Source organism: Nelumbo lutea, chromosome 2 (genome assembly GCF_056320005.1).
Source record: "Nelumbo lutea isolate HS-2025 chromosome 2, American lotus-T2T, whole genome shotgun sequence".
Taxonomy (NCBI): Eukaryota; Viridiplantae; Streptophyta; class Magnoliopsida; order Proteales; family Nelumbonaceae; genus Nelumbo; species Nelumbo lutea.
Window position 1 is genome coordinate 67,814,016 of NC_142685.1, and position 27,882 is coordinate 67,841,897.

The following is a 27,882-nucleotide window of genomic DNA, read 5'->3' on the forward strand; positions in this document are numbered from 1 at the left end:
GGATAAAACATTCTGTCAAAGGCTCAACATATTTCAACTTTTCAAGGGCTCGGCGCCCCGAAGGGAGAGAGGAGGGTCCACCACTGACTCTGAGATTATGGGTCCGGGTCCTGAAATTGGACGGTTGAGATCTGTTTGATATGAGGTTACATTATGACATGGGCCTACGGTAGTTCCCTAACCCAATAAGTATGTGATCAGCGCTGCTTCCAATTGTTTCCTTTTTCGACTGCTCAGCGACCCGCGAAGCGATCAAGAAACGACCGGAGAAGCTTTTTCCAGTTTTGGAGGAACCACGAACGAATTCCGATTTGTAGGGAAGAAAAATGAAGATCACGTCTCTTCTGGTTATGAAATGCAGCTCTGAAGAATCAGATCCGGTTATCCTCGCCAACGCCTCTGATGTCAGCCAGTTCGGGTACTTTCAGAGGTCGTCAGTCAAAGAATTCATCGTCTTTGTCGGTCGCACCGTCGCCAAACGTACCCCGCCGGGCCAACGCCAATCTGTTCAGCACGAAGGTTCCCTCTTATCTTATCGGTCATTTCCGTTTTTGTTTTCTTTTTTTTTTTCTTTTTTAAGATTTTAATCTCAGTTTTTGTCTAATTGCATCTTCTATGGATGACCTGTTGGATGTTGAGAAAAAGGTGTCCTGAAGGCGGAAAATTGAATGTATTGATTTCTTTTGCCTTGCTTATATTTCCGAGAGCATAAATTGAGCTTTTTTAAATATCGTTATTGTTCTGTTCATGAATGTTTTTCTATGCCAAGAAAACCGAGTTGGTTATTGCAAAATCGAAATCTAGCGTTAGGTTTTTTGACCTGTACGCTGGATGATTGATATTTGTTGCGCTTTTTTTGGCGCAATTTGTATTTTCTAGTAGGGATGATTTGGAGGGTGGAAACTGTTCTGAGAAATTATATTCTTTCTATTTGTTTGTGTTTTTAGAATACAAGGTGCATGCATACAACAGGAATGGTCTCTGTGCAGTGGGTTTTATGGATGACCACTATCCCGTGCGCAGTGCGTTCTCTCTTCTTAACAAGGTAAACCCATGCTCCTCTTCCATTGCTAATAAAACCTTGACATTTTCTTTGAGAAAAAAATTGTCTTTTTGAACAAATCCTTCATTTTTCTCTTTTATGTCAATATAACCATTTGTGAGTCTTTCTTCTAGCCATTCACTCATGTGTGCTGTATTGGTTTTCAGATCTTCAAAGTGCCTGCTAATTTAGTTTGTAAACTTATTGATATATAACCTGGGGTCTTGAATGCTTGGTTCTGTAAACCATAGGCATTCCTATAGCTTTAATTTTTCTTTGTTTTTAAAAACTTCTGCAATTCCTTATGCCAAAATTATGCATGCTTGAGATTGCGTAGAATGGAGTTTAAGAAAGAGTGCATGCTAAATGATAATTTCTCTGAAATTCTCTAGCTCACATGGAATAGGATAATGTGGCTCTGTGCTTCTTTTGTATTATCATTTGTGGCATATAGATCTTGCTCTCAGATAAATAATTCTTCTGTGCATAGGTGCATTGTGATTGAATGTCAGAAAATTAGCCATAGTGTTACTATTAATATGTAGTTTATTGCATAAAGAGAAAACTTATTTAAGGTAGAAAGCATTTTACAATGAGAGATGTTGAAAGGCTGAACCTGCTGGATGCTAGTCTAGTGGGTAGATTTTTGGGAGCAAACTCCAACACTGAAATTGTGGAGATTTGGGCAGCACGTTAGTGGGATAAAGGAAAGTTGTTAGGGATTATTGATCAGAAAAAAAGTTGTTAGGGGTGTGAAAATTAAATGGAAGATTGTTTTTCTTTATGTTTCATGAGAAACCAGCATCCTAAAGAGAGCAGGAGATCATGCTGGAATTGAGTTGAGCCTTAGAAGATGACACCCATTAGCAGGGGCACTAAAGAGCCAACAGGGAAGGAGAGTCTTAGCAGATGGCACCCACTTCATGCTTGGTGCCTGCAACTTTCACAGCAATTGGTAATTGTTATGGCAAATGTTTGAAGTTTAATGGTAGAAATAGGATGTGGGATAACCAGATAAGGTGGATATGGCAAGAATTTTAGTTGAGACCAGTGTTATAGGACTTGGACCACACACACCGGAATTCTTGCCGGGTCACAGTTAAACAGTTTGACTGCCGAGTCAAATAAATAACATATATAATAGATTTTCTAATTTATATCACATCTATAAGTGGTGCATAGATGGTTAAGTTGTTGTTTTTTGATACAACTCATACAAGTGACCAGGGTTATGAAAACCAAAATGAACACAAAAACATGATGGATTAATGATAGCATATGACACACATAACTTAGAGGTCTCAAATTCAAATCTTCCTATTGACATTTTAAAGTTTATAGTGTTTGAGTGACCCAAGCGGGTTATGAAAACCAACTGGGTCGTAAGGCCATTGAAACCTAGCTGGTTTTCAACGGTTCCACTGGGTTTTGATCAATTTGACTGGTTTTGAGAAATCTGGAAATCTGGGGTATTAAATAACCACAATGACCTCTAGTTCCCAGGTCTTTCAGTCTAACTGTTCAGTCTGAGTCTTAGAACACTGGTTGAGATGGAAGATACAAGCAAGATTCCTTTAAAGGCAGGGCAAGGGACTTGAATGTTGAAGGTTTTAAGAAACAGGGGTAAAAGGAAAAGCTTTAAAAGTCATAGGAAGAAAGAGAGATTAGGGTGAAGAAAAAATACAAGAGCCAGAAAACATTTTTCCCTAACTACTAGTAGGTCAAAGAAGAAGGGATGGTAGTTGGTGATCACTACATTATCTTGGGGACTGAGAAGGATAAAGCATGAGTTTAGAGGTGTTTGATGGTGCCAATGTTCACACTTAGGTAGATAAAGATTGAATCAAAGGAGGAAATACAAGAGAATGGATATGGGTCATTACAAATTACAAAATAACAAGAACAGAGGTGAGGAAGAAAAGATGCTCAACTGTTAAGGAATGCCCAGATATGGCAATGAAGGCACAATGAACAGCGGTGCAATTGACAGGTCTGACTGTAGGAAACTGAGGGAGACAGTAATAGAAAGAGAGATTGAAAGCATAGAGGATAGGGACTTTGAAGGCAAGGAGACTAGTACACAGATAATTGAAGAGGAACTAGAGAAGAAGATATCTTATAGAGAGCTGAGCAATAGAACTACAGAAGTAGATTGTGAGTAGACAAATCAATTCTCAATAACATTAATCAGAGAGAACAATCAAACAACTTTAATTCCTATTTGTGAACTCGAATGGTATTAGAGAAGAGACTTAATTCAAACAGCATCAATGTAAACAAATAAACAATCCTTTATTACTTAGTTTGATCTTGAAAAAAACTTAATTCCCAACTTGAACTTAATTCAAATGGCACCAGAGAAGGGAGGAAATCTTGGTGGCCATGAAGTCGTTGGTTGCCATTAAAGCCACCAATGTTTATTATTTTTGGTATGAAGTCTTTGGTTGCTGTTAAAGCCCACAAGAAGAAGACTTGAACGACAAAACTAAGGTTTATTGTTTTTGGTTGTCGTGAAGTCTTTGGTCACCATTAAAGCCCACAGGAAGAAGACTCAAAGAAGGTTTCTTGTTTCCAATTTGACATTATTAAACTCGAAGGACAAGCTGATGTTCTGATCAAGACTTGTTGTGCAGTCTTCATGATCATTCTTGAAGAGGAAGGTCACTGAACGAAGATTCAAACTCTTGATGGATAAAATGTTTATTGCTTTTAGGGTTTTAGTCTTTTAGGGATAAGGGGCCATTACTTTGTGTAATGGTAAAATCTCAGACTTGTGAGCATGAGAACATGGGCTCGAGTTTGAGGGTGGCCACTTAGTGTACAAACACCAAAGGTTAGGACTGTACCCAATATACCCCTTTGATGCAGATGCAAAAGCTAGTAAAGAATTCATGGTTAAACGTACCAATTTCCAATTCTTATACCATCTTCAGAATTTTTAGGTTATGGGAATAGGATATTGGTATTGTTTTGTTTTTTTATTATTTTCTAGTTGTTGGTGTCTTAAGGACATGGTTCTGTTTTTTTTTTTTGATTTTTATTTCAAAATTACTATTTATGGTAACTCTTGGACTTACTATTTATGGTAATTCTCACAATTACAATTTTTAGTAAACTCATGGATTACCATTTTTAGTAATTTCTGGTGTCTTTAAATTAAGTTAGTAGGTACCATAAATTACACACTAGAGAGGGAGAAAAAGGAAAGTATAAACTAGCAAAAGTTGAGAGGAAGGAATGACAGAGATTTAAACCATGTTAGGTGCATTAAAGATGAATATCAAAGAGTCTTGATAAAAGATGAGAAATCAAATAAAGATGGAAAACTATTTTGAAAAATTATTAAATGAACAATAGGGAGAGGGTGCTAATGGAGGAGGAGCTAGCAATACTAATAGTGTTAAAAATAATACATACCTTCTTAGAGTTAGACCTACTGAAGTAAAATAGGCACTAATAAGATGAAGGGAAAAGCATTAGGACCTGACGGGATTCCAGTAGAAGTGTGGAAAGGTTGGCTTGTTATGGCTAACTAAGCTATTTAATAAGATAGTAAAAGAAAAAGAGGGTGTCTACATTTAAGAACAAAGGTGATATACAAAGTTGTAATAACTATTGAGGGATTAAACTCATGAGCCACGCTATGAAACTCTAGGAGAGAATAATTGAACAAAGATTGCGACTTGAAACAAGTGTATTAAAGAACCAATTTGGCTTTATGTCAGGGAGATTAACCATGGGAGTTATATTTCTTTTGAGATGATTGATAGAAAAGTTTAGAGAGAAGAAGAAGGATTTTCATATGGTGTTCATTGCTCTAGAAAAGGCTTATGATAGATTTCCTAGAGAGATAATATGGTGGATCTTGGAAAAGAAACGGGCTCAAAATAGGTATATAGACCTAATTAAGGATATGTATGAGGGTGCAACAACCACTATTAGAACATCAGTGAGAAAGACTTAAGGTTTTACAATTATAATGAGTCTTCACCAAGGTTCAGCATTTAACCCTTATCTATTTGCACTGATCAGAGATGAATTGACTAAACATATTCAAGAAGAAGTTCAATGGTGTGTGTTGTACGTGGATGGCATTATTTTAATTGATGAAATTAATGAAGGATTAAATGCAAAATTGAGCTTATGGACAGTTGTGCTTGAAACAAAAGGTTTTAAAATAAGACCAAAACAGAGTATATGACATGCAAATTTAGTAATAATTGGAGTTTAAATCAGGTTACACTTAGGATTGGAACCACGAGATAACAGTAGGCTAAGATGGTTTGGTTACATGCATAGAAGACCACCAACAACTCCAATTAGAAGAAGTGATTTGTTACAAGTGGAAGGGGCTAGAAGAGCTAGGGGTAGACCAAAAAGGATATGAGTAGAATAGTAAGAAATGATTTAAGAACTAATAATTTAACCATGGATATGGTTTTAAATAGAGAAGATCGGTGAAACAGGATTAATGTAGCCAACCCCATAGTTGGGATAAGGCATGAGTGATGATGATTAAGAAAATGTTATTAGAGTTGTTTTAGTAATTAGAGTCCTCGTTGGAGTGTCTTTATGGGCCATCTATTGATTTATCTTAGTTCTTTACAATTAGAAGTTGTTTTGGGTCAGTTTGCTAGTCCAATTTGGAGTGTCTTTATGATCCCCCCCTTCTCTCGTCTGTTTCTTCTTCTAAGTGACCTATCTCATTGCTGTTTACCCCAACAGCAAGCATTATACTTGCTTCTCCATTCATATTCTTCATTTCTAATCACCTGTGAACCTCCACTCCATAGGGCCCACCACACTAGATCCTGAATCATGGGATCCCTACCCCATCCTACATCAGTTTGGTATCAGAGCCAAATCCCAAGATATTAGATCCATATCAACAGGTTCAAAGCCATATTTAGAGGTAAACATGATGGACCCTACAATGGAAGAAGTTAATGCCAAACTTAATGATTTGGATTCATAACTATGAAGAAGAGAAGGATCAGCTTCGTGATCGAGTTGACTTTGTTCACAAATTTGAACATATGTTTGCTGCAATAGATAACAGGCTTGACATTTTAAATGCTAAGTTGAATGCCTTTCTTATGGAGAAGAGTACTATTATTGGTATTGATAAAAAAAGGGTATTATTATTGTTGGCATTGATAAAAAAGAGTATTATTATTTTTTTGATTGGAAAAAGGTATTATTATTGGTTAATGTTTTTTCGAATGCTACATCTAATGGAGTGTATCAGCCTATTTCTTTGGCATCGAACTCTCAGTTCATTGTTCCCATTCTGCCCTCTATTACAATTTACACCGACTATGCAACAACAGTTTCAACTTGAAATTGCTCTTCATGTTCCTACTTCAAAGGCTGCTACTCAGGAAAATGTTGATGGGAAAGGACAACTAGGTATAGGGAAAAAGCTTATTGTAGATCAAGAGCTAAATTTGGATGTTTAACAACAAGATGCCAATGATGTTCACAATGTGTTCGAAGAAAAGATTCAGCATGTTCAGATGGTAATTTTTGAAGATAAGAATCCAAGTTTTGGTGTTGCTGATTTTTTTATCCTTTTTGTTCCCAATATCTAATTCGTGACTTAGAACAAATATTGATCCTCTGCTACTTCAAAACCCAAGGACAAGTTTGTTTGAACCAGGGGAGAATCAAAATGATGCAAATGAAAAAGCAAGCAAAGAATTCATGGGGAAACAAACCAATTTTCCAATTCCTATACCAACTTCAGAATTTTTGGGCTATAGGATATTGGTATTGTTTCATTTTTTTATTTATTTTCTAGATGTTGGTATCTTCAGAACATGGTTCTGTTTTTTTTAGATTTTTATTTTGAAATTATTAATTATGGTAACTCTTGGACTTGCTAGTTATAGTAATTCTTGTAATTGCTATTTTTGGTAAACTCACGAATTACTATTTTTAGTAATTTCTGGTGTCTTTAAATTTAGTTAGTCAAAATAGGATTTGGAAAGTGTTACCAGAGTTATTTTAGTAATTAGAGCCCTCATTTGAGTGTTACGGGTCATCTATTGATTTGTCTTGACTCTAATACAATTAGAAGTTGTTTTGGGTCTGTTTCCTATCCAAATTGGAGTCTGTAAAGGGTCATCTGAGATCATGTATTAAGCCTATAAAAAGAGTCATTTAATTGCAAAAAGAGGAGGGTTGATTTGAAGAAATGAAGATTGGTTCAGTGAATTCTGGTTGTTGCCAGAAGAGTTTTTTTTTTTTTTTTTGTTTTTTGATGAATGATAGAAGAGTTTTCTTTTTTCCCTTCTCTTTCATCTATTTCTTCTTCTAAATGACCTATCTCATTGCTGTTTACCCTGATAGCAAGCATTCTACTTTTCCATTCATATTCTTCATCTCTAATCACCCACAATCCCCATTCACTCCATAGATCCTAAATTAGTAGGACCCCTACCCTGTCCTATATCACTCCCTAAGACCCTAGATTGTTGTGATCAACATTGGGCAATGGTTTTATGGGACATAAGTTCAACTTTCATTTTTATTTTTCTATAATTTAATTTAAATATATATTTTTACCATTAGTTTGTAATCTGTTGTTCGGTTCAAATGATCGGGTTGATTGTTTACTAACCAATTAAACATTTTCCTTAAAATAAGGGGTTGCAGGGTAAATAGAACTAGGTTTTTGCCTGGTTTCCAGGTTGAATGGCCTGACCATCCGGGTCCACGATGGTCTAAATCTGAACATTGATTGGGAGTGTTAGCAAGGAGGGTTTTTCTAGGCAATGGAGTCATTTTCTGTTGGTCGGAATAACACGGTAGTGACTAACAATTTGTGGATGATACAATCATTTTCTGTGAGGGTGGTGATCATGATCCTATGAAAGCAAAGCACTTAATGGTGGTGATAAAGTTGTTTGAATATATCTCCATGCTAAAGATTAATTTTGAGAAGAGCCGTGTGGTGGGGATAAACTTGAGGTAGATGGAACTGAATGCAGTAGTATAGTCTCTAGGTTGTGCTATTGAGTGCTGGCCTTTGAAGTATCTTGGTTTGCCTTTAGGAGATAATCCAATAGAAACTAGGTTCTGGAATCCAGCAGTGGAGAGGTGTACCAAGAGATTGGCAGCTTGGAAGAGAAATTATATTTCTTTAGGAGGTAGAATTATTTTGATAAAGTCCACTCTAGCAAATTTGTCTAGGAAGGAAGTTCAAAAATTAGAAAAGTTGATGAGAGACTTCCTTTGGGAGGTGCATAAGTCTGAACTCTTTTTGGCTCAGTTGTAATTTAGGTTGTTGTAGGTTGGGATTGCACCTTGCGTCCCTATTGGGATGGATTGTATTGTAAATCTTGATGTAATCCCTTCTCTTTTTAAATAAAACTCTATAAAAAAAAATCATCACCAGCTGAAGACAGAGGAGAACCAAGAGAGGATAGGGGTGCTTAGGTGCATTTGTTCATTTATCTTGGTGCTATTGGAAGATAACATTATCTGACAAAAAGATGGGTTGATGGGCAATCCCGCTTGGGGTGTTGTTTTGAAATTTCTATTGGTAGATTGGGGAAGGACTTAGGTCATAGGAAAGATAGGTCACTTATTTTTGGTTGTGGGTAACTGGGTATTAGGGTGTTGTTAGTAAGTGGATGAAGTGGATAGCATGATTTCTCTCGGTGATGCCTTATCAGTTGAGTTTGTATAAACCTGGATTTTTCCCTTTAATAAATTTATTTTATATTTACTATAAAAAAGAGCTATGCTTGGGAGACCACCCCTTCTTTTTGGTCTGGTCCCTTCTTGGCTGTGCTCCCTTTAGGAATCTGGGCAACCTTTTAGGGTTTCCCTTACTCTGAATATAGGCATGGGTGGTTTATCCCAATATAATTGTTCTCTTCAAATGGTTCCCCATATTTTCAGTCAGAGTTACTCGTAGATTTTGGTGCTATTGCTTGTTGGCTTAAGTATTTATTCGGCAGTGGTACCATAGCACCAATGTGGTATTTTAACTGGCATTAATGATGATTTGTAAATATATGCAATACTAAAGGAGAGTGATTATTGTTCGAAAAAAAAGGAGAGTGATACCAGTGACTTCATCAATTGGCTAAATATGAGGAATCTAGGGGAAATTGTTCTATGGAAGCATTTCTTTTTCTTGTTTAAATGAGTGGGTGATTACAAGTTAATACAAGAATGAAATGTGGGATTGAGTCTGAGAGTGGTTACTTACCATAATTTCCAAATGTTAGGTTGTATCTAGTCGACCTGTCCCAAGACCCCTGATAGCTAGGACCAGCAATGCATTATGAACTTACAAGTTACCAAATGAAAAAGAAGGCAATGACTTCCTGTGTGTATCTTTTTCATGGTTAATGATAGAAAACAACACACATTCAGTGTTGTCAATGTGGCACAAAGTGATATGTCTAAATTTGATAAAATGGTACAATCTCAGATATTAGTTAATAAAGACTGGAAGCATGCAATACTTCAGATAGGTGGGACCACATGGAAGCCTCTGCTTTGCAAATATAAAAAGGAAAGTTGGATGGTCTGAGATCAAAAACAACATTGGCCATCTAATGTGGTCCTATAGTTTATGGCAGCTGTCTACCATAATACTACCAATTGGAGGAAGGCCTAAAAGAAATCCTTCACTATTTCTCTTTTATTTTATTTCTTGTTTCAGTTTTATATGTTGTACCCAATCATGTTTGATGATGCATGATGAAAGAAAACTTTAAAATAAGTTTGTGATAAACTTGGCAAACTGGCTATTAGTTGACTTAATTGATAGGTCTTCCTCGGTGGTTGCATCATGGTTATTCATTGACTAGTTAGTGATGCAGTCAATATGGTTCTCAACTGGCTAGTTGGTTGACTAGTTGACACTTCAATAACACTATGTGCAGTACATACATGTCCAACTCTTCATAGATCAGTAGAAAGTCAAGCATAGAAGCCCCAATGGCTATTTATAGACCACTCAGAATAGAAAGTCAAGCATAAGAAGCAGCATCTGTTTCCTGAAGTGATAAAAATCGAAACTCTAGCAATATTCCATAGTGGAGACTCTAGAAAATCAATTAGCTCTCTATTTTGCTCATTTTGCAGATTACCGATTCCAATGGCTATTTCTCCTCTGAATGATACTTAGCTGCACTCTTTCCATAAGCTGCAAATAGTAAAAAGAGAGCAGGTCCTTTAATATGTCCTCCCTCTTACCATAACGTGTCAAACTTGCCAAGAGGATGCAACTTGAATAAGTTTCTTGTAGGGGGATTATATGGTGTTTTAACAGGACTATAAAATGAGACCACAATATGGGGAGCAATCTAAACCCAGTCCATAGGCTTATACAGAATTATCACTAATTTAAAGAAGCAAAATAAAGGAAAAGAAAGATGCTTATATAGAATGGCCTGAAGGAGGAAAGACTATTGCTCTTGTAGACTTAATATTGGTGGATCAATGATATGGTGTTTCTGAATGTTATTGTTGGACTTAATATGACGAACAAAAGAGAGGAGTCATTTATCAAAAAAAAAAAAAAACCCAAAAGAGAGGAGTCCTTTGAATTTTGTGAGACATGAACAATGTGAATTCTATATTGGGAACTTCCCTATGATAACTGGATGCATGTACAAAGGTGCCATATCATGTCAGATACTTCAATAGGGTAAATATCATATCTGGTACTGCATCCAGCCATTCGATTTTCATATCCATAGGAACTTCCAAGGTTAAATTTATTGCAGATGTCATTTGAGATGCACTCCTTGGTTTTGCTCATGTTTGAGGAGTTTGATAAAGGATTCAATGGTAAAGGTATGAGCAGGAATGGTATCTTTTCTACATTGGTAAATTTATTTGGGGTTGTTTGCTTAGTTTTGCGTACTAAAATCATAGAGAAGTTTTCTATATATGTTCATCTGTGTTATCTATTATGTTTTTTGAGTTCAACTTCAGCAGTCTTTTGCAACTACTAGTCTGCTAGATCTTGAGCTGTTAAAGTTTTGCACAAAGAAGCCAAGGCAGAAATAGCCATATACTTTGCTCATTTGCTCTCATGAAGTTTGGTTTTCATTGAAGATGCTTGACTCTGATATTGGCTGGCAACCTTTGGAGCTGTTCCTTTTGATGATTGGTGTTTACAACTTTACATTGCAAGAAGAAGATTAAATTTGCCTTCATTGTGCAAAAGAAGGGTCTCTTAGCACTTCAATTTTCTAATTATCTTCATTCTGTTTTTCCTTTTGATAAGCCAATTATCTGCATTCTCAATGGTGCTTCTATGACTCTGGCTACACAGCATATTAACATTTCTAGCCATTGGTCACTTTGATTTTCCTGATGGCCAAGCCTTGCAATGTTTAGGTCTCTTCAGCGGAGTGGAAAGTTATTGTTCTTAATAAGGAGAGGAGATGCTAAACTTCATCATTAGTTGCCATATTGATGGCACTGAAGTGACCAATTAAGAAGAAAAAGAAAACAAATTGTGGCTGGCCTGTTTTTGTCATGGTTCGAGACTCAGACATGGAAATATTTCTTTAGGCTCAGTTTGGGAAGACTACAAATACAAATATGTACTGTGCAAAACAAGGTTTACAAATACAATAAACAAGGTTTTGCAGTGTAAATATTTGTATTTGTACTCCTCCCAAACTGAGCCATAGCAACTGGGACCACCTACCATTTTGATTTCAAAGCTGACTTCCTACACTCTCAACCAATGCCTTCTATTTCACAATATATCTAGTTCTTCAAGTTTTAAACCTTGTCTTCAACTTGTTTTGGAAGATCTGGTTTTTCATTTCCTTCTAAACATGGTGATGGAAGACATACAGAAGGATGCGATAGAAGTAACTTGCCATACATCCAAGATTTCCTGTGTTTGAGGGTGGGATCCTACATATCCAAAAAGAAATTATTCTATTATATGCAGTCCTGCAATGAATGAGTAGGTGATAACTATTTTCTTTACATCCCTTAACATAAGGCAACCATTTTTATTCTTCTGCCACCATGCAATAGGTGATATATAATAGATCACTGTATCAACCTTCAAAAGAAGAAGCCCCTGTTGAATGGAGCTAGAGAGCCCCAAAAGATTTGAAGCAATGGAAGCCTGTTTCCAGCTCTAATATCAAGTTTCTAACTGTAAATTGCCCCTGAGATCCCACTTGAACATTTACATCCTCTCAAATGCATGTAATGCATGTAGTTTTGAATTTTCTTTCTGTCTTTTGTCTTGTTTTCATTGGGATAAATTTGAAGGCTTAATCTCATGAATTGGCTGGGTGGGTTCTATTCTATTTTAGTAGGACTTTACCTATGCTTCTTATCACTTCATTGTATTGAGGAGATCATTTTTGCATAACTTAAGAGGTGATTAATTGTAGCCTACTGACTTACTATGATTCTGTCGATTTTTCATGATACCTTGTGCTTAAAGAGTTGGTACATGTAAAGTGTATATTCTTCCTAAGGTGCTGATATGAGATGGTGCATAAAATTTAATATCTGCTTCTTTGCTTGGAAGGGTAAATAAAGAATTAAAATAAAATTAATGGTACTCAGGTACTGGATGAATACCAGAAGAACTTTGGAGAATCTTGGAGGACTGTACAGTCAGATTCCACCCAACCATGGCCCTATTTGAATGAAGCTCTAACCAAATTTCAGGTACCTGTCTGCATCCTGATTCATAATTAAATTAGAAGATAGAATGCCATTGTCCATTTCCTCTTTTAACATTCTACTCTGTTGTGGGTTAAGCTTATGTACCATATGATTTTGAAGTTTTTCACTGAAAATAACCTGGATGTGTTTTATTATTTTCTTCAGGACCCTGCAGAAGCTGATAAATTGCTGAAAATCCAGAGGGAGTTGGATGAAACTAAGATCATTCTTGTGAGTTTTTAATTATGGATTTGATGGTAAACAATATGCCAAATCTGTTTCATCATTTTATTACCAAGTATGCCTTATAAGCTTTTTTTTCACATTTTGATATGCATACGACTATTTTCATATATTTTTTATTATTTGTTTGAGAACAGTTTGCTTGAATTTTTAAAAATCCGAACTAGAAGATAATCCCCATCAGTATCTTGGGGCTTTCCAATCTTGTCAGATTGACCATCTGACCTAGTTCTACCCACTACTATAGGTTGTATTTAGTACCAATATTGTCAGATCAAGATTGGATTGGATAGTGATCTCTGTTAGGAATGCAACCTAAAAGGTTTTCTGGGTTCTGGAAACATTAGTTTTTGTATTTCTGAATAGTTGGATAAATTGCTTTTGACCCAGGTGGTTTGGTAAAATCTGGTCATTTTTAGTAAACTGTCTGAACCTTAACAAATAAAATGTGGATTTTTTTAGTAACAAAAACACAACATGAAGTTTTGAATCTATGTCATCCCTTTGAAAGCCAAGACAATATACCATCAAGCTACAAATCTATTGGTGTGCTAAATAAATTATTTAGTTAATTTTTACATCTAAAACAGATTTTTTATCAGTACATCTAATCTACATGTTTTTCGTTACAAAATTTTAACAAAATTAGAAAGGACAGAGTTAGAAATGAAGTCATACAAAAGAACCTAAGACTATCTCCAATAAGTGATAAAATGAGAGAAAGTAGATTGAAATAGTTTGGTCACATGCATAGGTGACCATCTACAACACCTGTTAGAAAAAGTGATTTATTACAAGTTGAAGGGGCTGGAAAAGCTAGGGACAGGCTGGAAAAAGACTTGGGTGGAAGTAATAAGAAATGATTTAAGCACCCATATTGGATATGACACTGAACAGAACAGTATGGTGAAATATAATTCATGTAGCCAACCCGATATAGTTGGGACTTGGGACAAGGCTTAGATGATGATGATGATGATCAACTCAGTTGTCATCACCATATGACATGAATGCAACAACCCCTAACTCAGAAAGTGTGGGCCTGACCTAAAACTTCTCTGAGCAACTGCTTGTTGTTTATAAAATGAAATTTGGGGTGAAGAGGGAGGAGACTGGGTGGAGCTTAAAGCTTTGGGGCTGTCAGGGGGAACTGTAATTATATGGAATCCAGGGGTCTTCAAAAAGGTTGGGGAGAACACTGGAGTGTTCTCAGTCTCAGTGTGCTTACAAGAAGTAAATGGTGATTGGAGATGGGGTTTAACAAACGTTTGTGGGCTAAATGAGGAGGGGGAGAGGGAGGAGTTTTGGGAGGAATTATGAGGGTTGAGACAGAAGTGGGATGGGCATTGGTGTGTGGGTTGGGATTTCAATGTACTAAGAAGAAGAAATGAAATGAAGGGGGGGGGGATAGAAGAGTTTTTGTAGGCATGAGGAGGTTTAAAGATTTTATAACTAGTAATGAATTGATAGATCCACCAATGGTAGGTGGGAAGTTTACCTGGTCGAATGGCCAAATTCCAGCCATCCTCAGAAGGCTGGACAGATTCTTGTTTTCAGGAGATTTGGCAGACTATGTAGGGGAAGTGGTCCAAGAACCAATGACAATACAGTTATCAGACCATAAAGCAATCCTTCTGCGAAAGTTTGCTGCTGTTATAGGCCTTGAATCTTTCAGATTCAAGAATGTATGGCTACTCCAACCAAACTTTGTGGAATGGGTAGAAAGTAAGTGGAAGGACCAGCATATTTAAAAATGATGAAAAATTTGCAAGCCATTAAGCAAGAGTTGAGGGGGAGAAGGGAAGAAGCATTTGGAGGGGAAGAGGGTAGAGAAAAAGAGATTTAGGAGAAGCTGGCCAAGTTAGAAAGGGTAAGAAAGGAAGGCGAATTCAAGAGAGAGACACAAATCGAGATGGCGGTGTTGGAATCCGAGCTAGAGGACCTAATGTTGAGGGAGGGCAGAGATGGCTGGGGGTGGGAAAATTTTGTGAGGTGTGTCCTAGACTCTACAATCTGACAGACCAAGAGGTGTCTATTGAGCAGTGCTATGAGTGGAAGGGAGAGATAGTGACTTGGAATCTGAAGTTCAGAAGACCTTTATTGGACCAAGAAGTGGAAGAGTGCATTCTGTTATTGGAAAAAGTTGGAAGAGGCAAATATTTCCAGAGCTACAGCAGATGGGCTACGGTGGAAAGACTGGTAGAGAAGGAAGATTCTCAGTTAAATCCTTTTACAAGGCTTTACTGAGAGATGGTAGAGATTCAGACAAGATAAAAGGAATATGGGGCAACCCAGTGCCCCCAAGGTGTAGAAGCTTTTGCTTGGCTGGTGGCACGTGACAGCATTGTAACTTGTGATCACTTGAAATCCAGAGGCTTTCAGCTAGCAAATTGCTGCTATATGTGTAGTCAGGAAGAAGAAACTGCCCATTTATTCTTCTCATGTAATGTATGAAATTTTATGTGGAAAATTTTCTTATATCTGTTTGGAGAGATTGCTTATCAACCCTTGGCCCCAGAAGAGCTATTTTCCAAGTGGCTGAAAATCAGAGGAAGCTAGAAACCCCAAATCCTGTGGAGCTGTATTCCATTTGCAGTTTGCTGGACCATCTGGAAAGAGAGAAATAGAAGGGTATTTGAAGATAGGGCAAAGAATATTGAAAATTTGATTGCAGGAGTGGGCAACACGATATCAGCTTGGGTCCTCAGTCTTCCATAGTTCAACCAAGTGAATATGGCTGATCTGTTAGAGAATTTTTGGAGCACTTTGGAACAGAATAATTATAATTCTGATTCTTTTACAGTGTAATTTCTGATATGTAGTTGGTTTGTCAACTAGACAACTAGCATTTTGAGATGTGCTTTTTTCAGTTTAATGAAATTTCCTTTTTATCCTTAAAAAAAATCATGTGCTGTGAATATGGGAATCACCCTCTAAGCATTGTGGATATTTGCAAACAATAGAAGATTGCATGTGTTCTTTGCATGAACTATAATTAATATTGAAAGGCAACTCATTTTTTGATAAATAACAGAACCAATTTCTTAAGAAAAAGAAAGAAGAAACAGGTACAGAAGTGGGGGGAGGCAAAATCTCTTAGCTCTCCCCAAAAAGGCAATAAAATTACAACAAAGCCCAAACATTTGATTCCTTCCCTCCCCTTGTTTGGCAAGTGCATCTGTAAAGGAATTAACACACCTTTTGACCCGCTGCAGTCTCACTTCCATACCCTGAGTCATCCACTTAACAATCCTTCTTACATTAATGTAACTCCACATGTCATCATCCACTGTAAAGGAGTTGGCACACCTTTTGATCCACTGCAGTCTCATTTCCATAACCTGAATCATACACGTGACAATTATTCTTTCATTAATGTTGTAGGAAACTGTGGACCCCACATTACTATTCGTGTGACACCCTGGGATGTACTTAGATTTAATCAGCTTTCATAGTAGGATTAGTTTCTTTCTATTCTATCTTATCTAGGATTAGTTTTAATTTTAATCTTATCTTGCCATGTAAGCATTGAGTTATTTTACAATTAGGAAACTATGTATATAAATTAAGGAGTGGGGCGGCTGTTTCAACAACACCAACCACTCTCTTCTTTCTAAAACCTCTCCACGAGTTCTCCCTCTTCATCTCTCTTCTTTTTCTTCTTCTTCTCTTCTCTCTTCCTTTCTTTATTTTCTGTTCAAAATCTAAGAGATATTTGTAGTCTTGTACGACTTTTGGTATCAGAGCCAGATCTGGGGCTTCTCATGTCAGTTTGATCCAGCCGACCACATGAGAATTTCCTAGGGCTGGAAGAATAGAAAGATCAGTTCTTCAGTTGATTCTTGGAGGTTATCTACAACAGCAGTCCAAATATTGGATCAATCCTTGATAACCAGGAAGAATCAGAGAAAGATAAGAGGATCAAGATCAGTTCTTTGATCAAGACTGGAGGTGGCTATCAGAATTTCAGAGGAATTTTGGTTTGAGATCAGCCTTTCAAGACTAGAAGAGACAATCAGAATTTCAGAAGTTCTTTGATAAAATAACAGAGTGTTTCAGAATTCTTTAGTGAGATTTCAATCTTTCTTAAGATCGGCAGCAAGAATAACTTGATCTAAGAGGTAGGGTTAGAAAAATTTATCCTTTCTATATTTCTTTTGGGGTTTAAGAGAAAACCCTTGAGATTCAGGACTGTTATTATTTCAGGGAGGTAATCAGATTTGTCTCTCTCGATTTAAAGTTATTCTTTACTCTCCGGAAGACCCAGTAGAGCTGTTTCAACAGGACCGTTACAACTGAATCAGTTTTTTTTTTTTTACTGTTATCAGTCTCAAGACCTAGTAGGTCGACTGTTACAGTAATTAGAGAGGTTTCTTTTACTGAATCAGAATTCTTCATCTAGTCCCACTACTAGTTACAGACCCAGTAGGCTGATTGGTACAGTAATTAGGAAGTGCCCTTTAATTAACTTCTAAGAATGGAGTTTAAGAGCCAAGGAGAGGGTGTTTTTGGGACTGGTTCAGGTGGCATGACTGAAAATACCTTCCAGATTACAACTGTAAAGTTTGATGGTTCATACTACTTAGAGTGGGCCCAATCAGCCATGATGGCCATTGGGGGAAGAGGAAAGCAGAACTATTTGTTGGGAGAAATTGAAGGAACCAACTAAGGAGGATCCCACTTATGCTAAGTGGATTCAGGAAAATTATTTGGTGATGACATGGCTGTGCAACTCCATGCAGCCACACATCAGCCAAAATTACTTATGGGCAAAAACAGCTAAAGAAATATGGGATGTTGTGAAAGAAACCTACTCTCAGCCCCTTAATGTTGCTAGGGCTTATGAACTGAAATGTGAGGTTAAAAATCTCAAACAAGGAGAGAAACAGGTCTTTGTTTATTTTTCAACCCTAAAATCTCTGTGGCATGAGATTGACCACCTTGAGACAATTGAATGGGAGAGTTAGAAAGATGCACAGACTTATAGAAAGCAAGTTGAAACTAATAGAACATTTGAGTTCCTAGCTGGCCTAAATTCTGAGTATTATATTGTAAGACAGCAGCTATTGACAAGAGAAAGTGTGACTCTGTCTCAAGCCTATTCCCTAGTGCACAGTGAAGAAACTAGGAGAAAGGTTATGTTACAGCAGCAACCTTTCGAATCTGCCCTGGCAGTAGTTAAACCCAAGCCTTGGAGAGAAAAGGAAAGGGATATGAAGGAAGTGGCTAAAAAGGACCTAGTTTGTGAACATTGGAAGAAATCTAAACACACTAAAGACACTTGTTGGAAGCTGTATCCACATCTAGTTCCAACAAAACTCAGAAACAAAAAGGGGAATGCCAATATGTCTATCAACACTGATAGTGCAGCCTAAAGAGGCACTCCTCTAGACACCCTATCTGCTGTCTGAGCTGCTCTAACACAATTGGAAAGTGAAGTCGATAACACAGTATCATTTCCTCAGCCATCATCAGCTCCTTCAACCTCATCCTTTTCTTAATCTGGTAATCTGGCCCCAACTTATCATGCTTTAGCTCCAGGTAATACAGAACATTCTTGGATAATAGATTCAGGAGCATCTGACCATATGACTGGCTTGCCAACATTTTTCTCTACCTATCATTTATCTACTGGTAAAGGCAAAGTATCCATTGTTGATGGATCCCTTGTTCCTATTTCTGGCAAAGGAGACATCAAGTTGTCTGATGCAATTTCCCTATCCTCCGTCCTGCATGTTCCTAAGCTTAATACTAACTTGTTCTCAGTTAGTAGCATTACAAAAAAACAGAATTGTTCAGTAACCTTTTTTACTGATCGATGTGTTTTTAAGGATTTGGAAACAAAGAAGGTGATTGGGACTGGCAATGAGACAAACAGAATCTACCTACTTGGAGGAAGTGCTCATCGGGAGGATAGCGAAACTAAGAAATCCTTTGTTTCTCAATCTATTGATCAGGTGATGCTTTGGCATAATAGGATGGGCCATTTATCCTTTCAGGCTTTGAAAAGTTTGTTTCCTAATATATTTGAATCTGTTCAGATGACAAGTTTGAAATGTGAAAGTTGTGAGCTTGCAAGCAGCACTACCTATTCATTAAGTAATAACAAAATCAATATTCCTTTTGAAATCGTGCGTACTTATGTTCGGGGACCCTATTATACCACTTCCATGGGGGGGTACAAATATTTTCTATTATTTGTTGATGATTATACTCGGTTTTCTTGGGTTTACCTTATACGTTCTTGAGATTAGGTTCCAACATTAACCCGGATCTTTCATCAAATGATTTTAACCCAATTTGGGGTCAAAATTAAAATTTTTAGATTCGATAATGTAAAAGAATATTTTTCAAACTCATTAACCTCCTACATGCTTGATCATGGGATTATCCATTAGAGTACCTGCCCACATACACCACAATAGAATGGGGTTACTGAAAGAAAGAATAGACACATATTGGAGGTAGTCAGAGGCATTATGTTTACCTCAAATGTGCCTGTATGATTTTGGGGGGATGCCATTCTTATAGCAGCTTATCTTATCAATCGGATTCCCTTACGAGTTCTTGACATGAAAACTCCATTCACCCTTTTATACCCTGATAAAGAATTGTTTACCATTCCCCTCAAAACCTTTGGGTGCACTTGCTTCGTTCAAATCCTTGGCCCTCATCGTTCCAAATTTGATCCTAAGGCCTCCAAATGCATTTTCCTTAGATATGCCCAAACTCAAAAGGGATATTGTTGTTATGAACCCACTTTTAGAAATAGATTTGTCTCAATGGATGTCACCTTCTTTGAGGATAAACCCTATTATCCAAGGGTTTCTCCTCAGGGGGAGAATAGTGAAGCTAGGAGTAGCTCATCAGAAGTTCCTTTACCAATCCCATTAAGTGAAGAAGGATGTAACGGGGAAGGATGTCAAAGGTGTAAGGATGTGAGAGTCTATCACAAATGTTGGAGATTGAATAAAGCTTTATATGGACTAAAACAGTCCCCAGAGTTTGGTTTGACAGATTCAGACGAGCCCTTGATAGGTTCGGATATGTGGAGACCATGTTAAACCACACCTTGTTTATTAAGAGAATGGATTCTTCCGTAACCTTGTTTGCTATGTATGTGGATGATATTGTAGTAACGGGGAGTGATACTAATGAAATTGAGTCTCTTAAGCAACTCCTTCATCAAGAATTTGAGGTAAAAGATTTGGGGGAATTACGATACTTCTTGGGCATTGAGGTAGCTAGATCCAAGCATGGGATTTTTGTCTCTTAACGAAAGTATGCCCTTGATTTGCTAGAAGAAACATGAAAGTTGGGAGTTAGCTTACAGGCACACCTATTGAACAGAATCACAGGATTAGTGTAGAAGGTGGAGAGCCTATTGAAGATAAAGTTATGTTCCAGCGGTTAGTTGGAAAACTTCTTTATCTTTGCCTCACACGACCTGACATTAGATATGCAGTCAGTGTAGTTAGTCAGTATATGCACTCTCCTAGAATTACTCACCTCTTTGCGGTTGAAAGGATATTAGCATATTTGAAGAGGTCCTCAGGCAGAGGCATTTTGTTCAAGAAAAATGACCACATGAAGATAGGAGTCTACACAGATGCTGATTGGGCTGGGTGTGTTGATGATTGAAGATCTACCTCTGGATATTGTGCCTTTCTAGGAGGTAATCTGGTTTCCTGGAAGAGTAAGAAACAAAGTGTTGTTTCTCGTTCCAGTGCTAAAGCTGAATATAGATCCATGGAAAATGGTGTGGCCGAGATTCTATGGTTGAGATCATTACTTGAGAATTGGATATTGTTTATGAGAAACCCCTAATGTTGTACTGTAATAATCAGGCTGCCATTAATATAGCACATAATCCAGTACAACATGACATAACTAAGCATATTGAAGTGGATCGGCATTTTATCAGAGAAAGGGTTGCTTCTCAAGAAGTATGCCTTCCCTACATTGCCTTTGACATGCAGCTTGCAGACCTTCTCACCAAGGTTGTCTCAAGAAAGAAATTAGAAGAAGACTTATGCAAGTTGGGAATGACAAATATCTACTCCCAACTTGAGGGGGAGTAGGAAACTGTGGACCCCACATTAGTATATGTGTGACACCTTGGATGTACTTAGATTTAATCAGCTTTCCTAGTAGGATTAGTTTCTTTTTATTCTATCTTATCTAGGATTAATTTTAATTTTAATCTTATCTTATCTTGCCATGTAAGCATTGAGTTATTTTACAATTAGGAAACTATGTATATAAATTAAGGAATGGGGCTGCTGTTTCAGCAACACCAACTACTCTCTTCTTTCTAAAACCTCTCCACGAGTTCTCCCTCTTCATCTCTCTTCTTTTTCTTCTCCTCTTCTCTTTTCCTTTCTTTATTTTCTGTTCAAAACCTAAGAGATATTTGTAGTCTTGTACAACTACTAATGTAACTCCACATGCCATCATCCTCCTTTTCTAGCCTACCTGCCTATTACCAATTTTGAATCTCCTTCAATGACCAATCTATTAATGTTTAGCTACTTAGCCCTTTTTGCACCTTTTAAAACAGCCATAATTTTAGCTCGAGTGAGTTCCCCTTCCCCAATTTGGCCTGAAAATATAGCAATAACCTAACCTTCCTCATTCCTAAAAACTCCTCCAATACTTTTACTAGGGGCTGAGGATGCCGCAAAGGATGGGGAACACTTTTACTAGGGGCTGAGGATGCCGCAAAGGATGGGGAACATTTTTACTAGGGGCCGAGGATGCCACTTCCTTCCAGTTATTTAGCAAATCCGTTGTAGGAATATCTTCAAATAAAGCCATTGGTTTCACCCAGCAAAGGAAGCCATATGTTTCATTTCCTCTCATACTGTCCAACAAATCACAGCTCTTGTGCATCTCCATAACACTCTTCCCCACTTCTTTGTCCAGCTATGATCAAAAGAGTCAAAAAAGGCTTTGCACAATTGGTGGAGTTCACCTACAACCAAACAAAGAGAGAAATCAATCCCAAATAGAAGAAACAAAGGGGTAGGAGATTAATAAGTGATGGCAAGACTCAACATCAGCTTTACAAAGAAGAGCACCAATTAGGGGATAAGCACCAAAAGGCTTTTTTCTTTCAAGTATATCACAGGTGTTAATCCTTCCCAATAGAAAGCCTTAGTCCTTGGAGGAATTGGTTTACCCCAAATTTGGAAAGGGTTGCCCAAAGACTATCAGAAGGTTGAGCTAAGGCTTTGAAAAAACAAGCATAGAGAAGGGAATTGGTCTTTTAGTTGCGAACTCCCCACCCAAACATGTTCCCAGAGCTTTGCTAGACTTCCAGAGCAAAGATTATACCTGGAAAAGGGAGGGAATGAATGTAGAATGGATTGTATAGACTTCCAAGGAGAAGCACTAGTAGCTTGAGCCAATATTTCTGCATCCCAGCTCTCAGCTACCTACCCATGAATGCTTAAAATCACCTTAGCCCATAGTTTATCCCTCTCCACTGGAAGTCTCCACAACCATTTCCCTTACAGAGCCATATTCCTAAGCCACCAAAACTCCTACTTTTACCACAACTTCCAACTAACCCTATGATCCTTTCTTTCCTCCCCTAATTCCCACAAAAGAATCTCTAATTAGTTTCTTCAAGCTTCTGCAAACCCCTGTCAGAATTTACACCGATAAAAGGTGAACAGGCAGGTTGGCCAAAGTTGACTTGATTAATGTAATTCTGCCACCCAAAGATAAATAATTCCTCTTGCAAGAAGCTAATCTCTTTGTAAATCTGTCACTACAGGGTTACAATAACTTTCATTTCTCGGGCTATCTCCCAAGGGAAGGCCCAAGTAATTCATTGGCCATTGTGAAACTTCACATCCCAAAATAGTTACACAAGTTGACATTTCCCTTTCATCCATGTTGACCCCTACTATACAACTCTTATTAAATTAATTTTTAAACTTGACATTTGCTCAAAGAGTTGAACCACCAACTTCAGATTTCTCACCCATCTGGGGTCATCTCCCTCACAGGATAAGATTGTATCATCAGCAAACTAAGATGGTTAATAGACACTCCATCCCTTCCCACTCTCCATCCTCTTGTCAGCTCTCTCGAATCTGCTGTATGGATTAATCTCCCTAAGACATCAGCACTAAAGTAAAGGGGAGAGAGGGTCTTCTTGTGTAATTCCTCTGATAGCTGGAAAGTGATCCACTACGATTCCATTCACTAAAATTGAGTAGTGGGCAGTTCTAATACATCCTCAAACCCATTTGCACCACTTATCTCCAAACCCATAGTTTCTCATCATTTTCATTAAGAATGTCCAGTCAACCAAGTCATAGGCCTTCTCCAGATCAAGCTTACACGCTAGATCCTTTTTTTCCAGTTATTTTGCTCTTCCACATTCTCATTAGCGATTAAAATATGATCAATTGCCTATTCTTAACATATGCCCCATGATTTGGGGAGATAATAGAAGGAAGCATAGATCTAATACTCTGAGCAAGCACTTTTGCAATAATTTTATACAAATTGTTAACCAAGTTGATGGGTCTAAACTTTCTTGGGTGATTTGCATCCAATTATTTTGGGACCAAAGCAATGAAAGTGGAATTCACTCCTGGAATTATTGCCCCTCTCCCAAAAAATTCATTAAAAATCCTTGGTATATCTTCTTTTAGAATGTCCCAATTCCCAACATCAATAAAAAGCCATTGTAAACTCATTTGGACCTGGTGCTTTGGTTCTATCCATTGAAAACACTGCTTCCTTTATTTCCTCCAGGTCAAATCTTCTTTCTAGCCAATATTTTAAAACAAAATTGATAAGATATATTTTGTTTGGATTTTCTTTTGATTCAACAGTTAATATATGATTCTTCTGCTGGTATATCTTTCCTCATATTTTATTGATCTTATCTTTTTTCTGTTGATACAGCATAAAACCATTGACAGTGTGCTTGAACGAGGTGAAAGGCTGGACAGTTTAGTTGAGAAGAGTTCAGATCTGAGTGCAGCATCACAGGTACCACTTAGATTGCATTTATCTAGTTATGTGTTCCACCACCATACATTTGTTAATACATTTATGTTTTATGTATATATACACATTGAAGCCTATCCCTGCACACATTTACATATATTTGTGTTTTTAGTCACATGATTTCTTTCTTTTTCCTTTAATTCAGAAGCAGGGAAATGTTTAAACTTTAAAAATGGAAACTTCCTTGTTTTTTTGGTTGCCTGCTAGTATACTCATTTCCACACCAGTAATACTGGAATCATGGTTTCAATAAGGGCGTATCAATGCATACGGTATACCCAATTTAAAGTTGTTCTGCTACTATTATTGACTTCCTGGTCTATCATGTGTTCTCTCTTTGAAACAAAGGATGATAAAGGGCATTAGCTAAGTGAAGGTGTTGTGTCCACAATAGTGTTCTTCAAAACTGTCATCCATGATTCCCCAGAAATGAGTTGATACTCATTTCCACATCAGTAACATTGAAATCATGGTTTCAATGAGGGCATATCAATCAGTTCGCCCAATTTAAAGTTGTGCTTCTACTATTATCAACGTACTGGTCTATCGTGTGTTTTTCTATTTCATAAAAAGAAAATGTATTAGCTAAATGAAGATGTTTTATCCACAATAGTGTTGTTCAAAATGGTGATCCTTGTCTGTTTCTGTTGCACTTGACTACAAATCACTATAAATATAAACTGATATTTCTTTAGTCATAATGTCATATGTTCTAGACTACAATAATCAATCTTCATCTTAAGCCCATATATATAAATTTATTTTGAGGAGTATAAGCCACTCATTAATTTCTAACGAGTATGAATTAGTCCTAAAAGGATATCTGGTCTGGTAAGTGCATAGCAGGGACAACCATTTTAATGCTTCACTTAAAAAACCACCCAGGTAAGAAGTTGTTACTATACAAAAGGCCCCCTCAATTTCCAACCTGGGAAGTGTACTTGCTGTAGGATTCAGTCCTATTAGGATTCATCTTATTTGGACATTTCTGGCTTTCAAGATTTCCTTGATGTCATTGAGGTAATATGGTAATCCCCAATCCAACCACCCACAATTTTACACCATCTGACAATTAGTGTATTCTCATGTCAATTAGTGTAGTTCACAACTGAACTCATGGATTATTTTTGCCTTCCTGATGTGGGACGAATAAATGGAAGATTATACAAGATCCTCCACTTGACATTAATTACGTACTTAATACTCAGCATTGCAAAGAACAAATCCAAAAACTAGGAAAATCTTCAGGAGCTAAATTATGAATTGCTCTGGAATTTAGATTATCTATTTATAGAAAACTATTCTTATGAATTCCTTTCCTAGACAGTATAAGGTTCTTGTTATCCAATTTGGCCAATCTCTAAGTACCCCCCTCCCACCCCCTGATCTGGGAAAAAAAAAAAAAACAGATGAAGAAGAAATGTAAGATTAAGAGACAAAAGAATATTAAACATCATCAAATTTGAATTCTCTTCCATAACTCTTGCTTTGGCAATCTATCAATCTATCGTGTTACCAATCAACTCCATTGAGTGCATTGATTATAGATACTGTGGATGATAAATCATGCATTAACCATTGATGCTTGTCTGTGTCTCAAATCAATTGTCTTACATAACCACTTAAGGATGTCTTATATTTTTGAATTGCAAAGCTTGCGTGGTTAAGGTGGTCAATTGGGGTGGAGATGCCTGTTAACAATGTTTATAAACTTGTATAAGCGAGCATTTTTTTGGCAGTAACTGATCAATGTTTTTAATTAATATAGTAAAGAATTGTATAGCAAATATATTGCATTTTGCATATTGCCATGCACATATTGTAGATCTAGTAGTGTGTATAAGACTTCCATGCTAACCTAAATATTCTGGGTGTTAAATGTTGGAACAGATGTTTTACAAGCAAGCAAAGAAGACAAACCAATGCTGTACTGTGTTATAGGTTTATAATAATATAACTGAACGAGCAAAAGTAATTCAGTTGCTGGAGAAAAATTCTTCTTGATAGTGTTCACAACCTGGTTCCTGCTCAGAAGACGATGACAACAAAATGAAAATTGTAATCTATTTTATATCATATGCACAAGTATTTGGCCATCAGAATTTCTTGGACCTGTATTTTGTCTTTTTGTCTTCTGTTTTCCTTTCTAGTGAAGAAGGAAAAGCAACATGTTCATGGCGGATTCTTGTTTCTATAGTGTAAAGACATTACTTGTTTATATATAAGCAAAGATCTGTCTAAGCTTTGGTTGAAGATGAGCCCGTCTTATTATCGGTTTGCAAAATCTAGGTTTATGTGCATATCCCTCGAAACTTTTAGGGCCTGATCAGGGAGGTCAATGCATCATGTGGTTAGAAAATTGAGGTGCCACAGCTTAGATACGGTAGTAATTCAAACAGCCAATGTACAATAGGACGACCATGGTGGTTCTCTTACTGAGACCGGTTGTGGTCATTGTCATCATCACTATATGGGATCAGCTATGCGAATTCACGTTTTCACATTTCTGTTTTTAGGTATCTGCCCTTCTCCAAACGGTAGTTGCGGAAACCGATTTTGTGTCGATGCTGGAGCGAAGCAGTTAATATACCACCGAGCTATCCCTCGAGTTTTCACAATTCTGTTTTGTTCACTGCCATTTTAACAACAGTTACGGGCGCTTAAATAATTTCTTATCACTTGAACTCATGTCCTTTTTTGTCCGTCTCATCCCTTGTAGTCTCTTTTAACTTTCAACAGAATGACATATTACTTCTTCCTATAGATTTTAGATGGTCTTTTATGTACATGACAAACCAATTTATTCTAATTTCTCTTATTTTATCACTTATTAGAGCAATTCCTAGTTTCTTTCAAATTACTTCATATCAGGGACAAGTATTTGATCCAGATCTATATATGGGTTGTTAACACATTTAAAAAGTTATGTGCCATTTTATTACTGATCCACAAAAGGATTATCCAAAATTACACTTAGGGGTGGCAATGAGCTGAGCTTTTCACGAGTTTCTCGAGCTTGGCTTGGCTCGGTTTTAGTCAAGCTTGAGCTCGAGCCCAATCTCGAGTTTATGAACTTTTGACTCGAACCGAACTCAAGCCTAAACCTATTCGCCTCGGCTCAGCTCGAATCCACCCCTAAATACACCTAAACCTGAAATGTGTTTTATCCAAAAATACATCTAAACCTGCAATGTGTATTATCCATGATTATTTAATCTGGATAAAAACTTTTGGCTGTTTGTAAAAAACAGCATGGGCTGTTTTTGGAGTCTGCTATGTATGGCATATCATAATGAGTGTGGGTAATGTTTGACTCTTTTGGACCCAGACCTAATCTATTTGGCAGATATATTTGAGAGAAAAAAGTTAATAGCGACTCCTTTTCCTTTATTTATGGGGTATTTTTCCTTCTAGATAACCTATTGAGTTGTCTAAAATAGGCCCTTTATTATCAATTAGTGGCATGTACGTCTGTAATTAAAGATGAAAGGATAAAAAAATATTTCATTTTTTTTAATACTTCTTTAAATCTCGTAACTCATTGATAGGGTTTAAAGGTTAAAATATTTGAACACCTTCCGTGTATTAACCTTATACAATATGATGTTATTGATATACTCTAATTTAGTTATTGGGCTACATTTATGATCCCTGTTCCAAAGATCATGTTCCTATCTTTGCTCGATGTGCCATTATTATGTTATGTGGATGCTTTGGAAAGCCTGTTGTCTTGTCTTGGATAATGACGTTTTGGATATTAAGCGAATCATTAATGAAATTTCTGTTTAGTTGGGAGGGGTAGATGCAATGGTTGATGCTTTAAACCAATATTGGACACTACCCATCACTCATCCTTTTGAATCTGTTAATGATAAGTGGATGATGCCTCATAC

The 27,882-nt window shown here is 37.0% G+C and overlaps 1 protein-coding gene across 1 annotated transcript; it reads left to right on the forward strand.

Annotated features, from left to right (window-relative positions):
* LOC148871350 (VAMP-like protein YKT61) lies at nt 1-26,242 on the forward strand. The gene is made up of 6 exons (XM_088970244.1): nt 1-519; nt 948-1,045; nt 12,614-12,718; nt 12,881-12,946; nt 23,885-23,971; nt 25,880-26,242. Exons 1-6 carry the CDS (start codon nt 327-329, stop codon nt 25,928-25,930), a joined length of 600 nt encoding a protein of 199 aa, XP_088826370.1. The 5' UTR covers nt 1-326; the 3' UTR covers nt 25,931-26,242.
* Nucleotides 26,243-27,882: the final 1,640 nt, after the last annotated feature.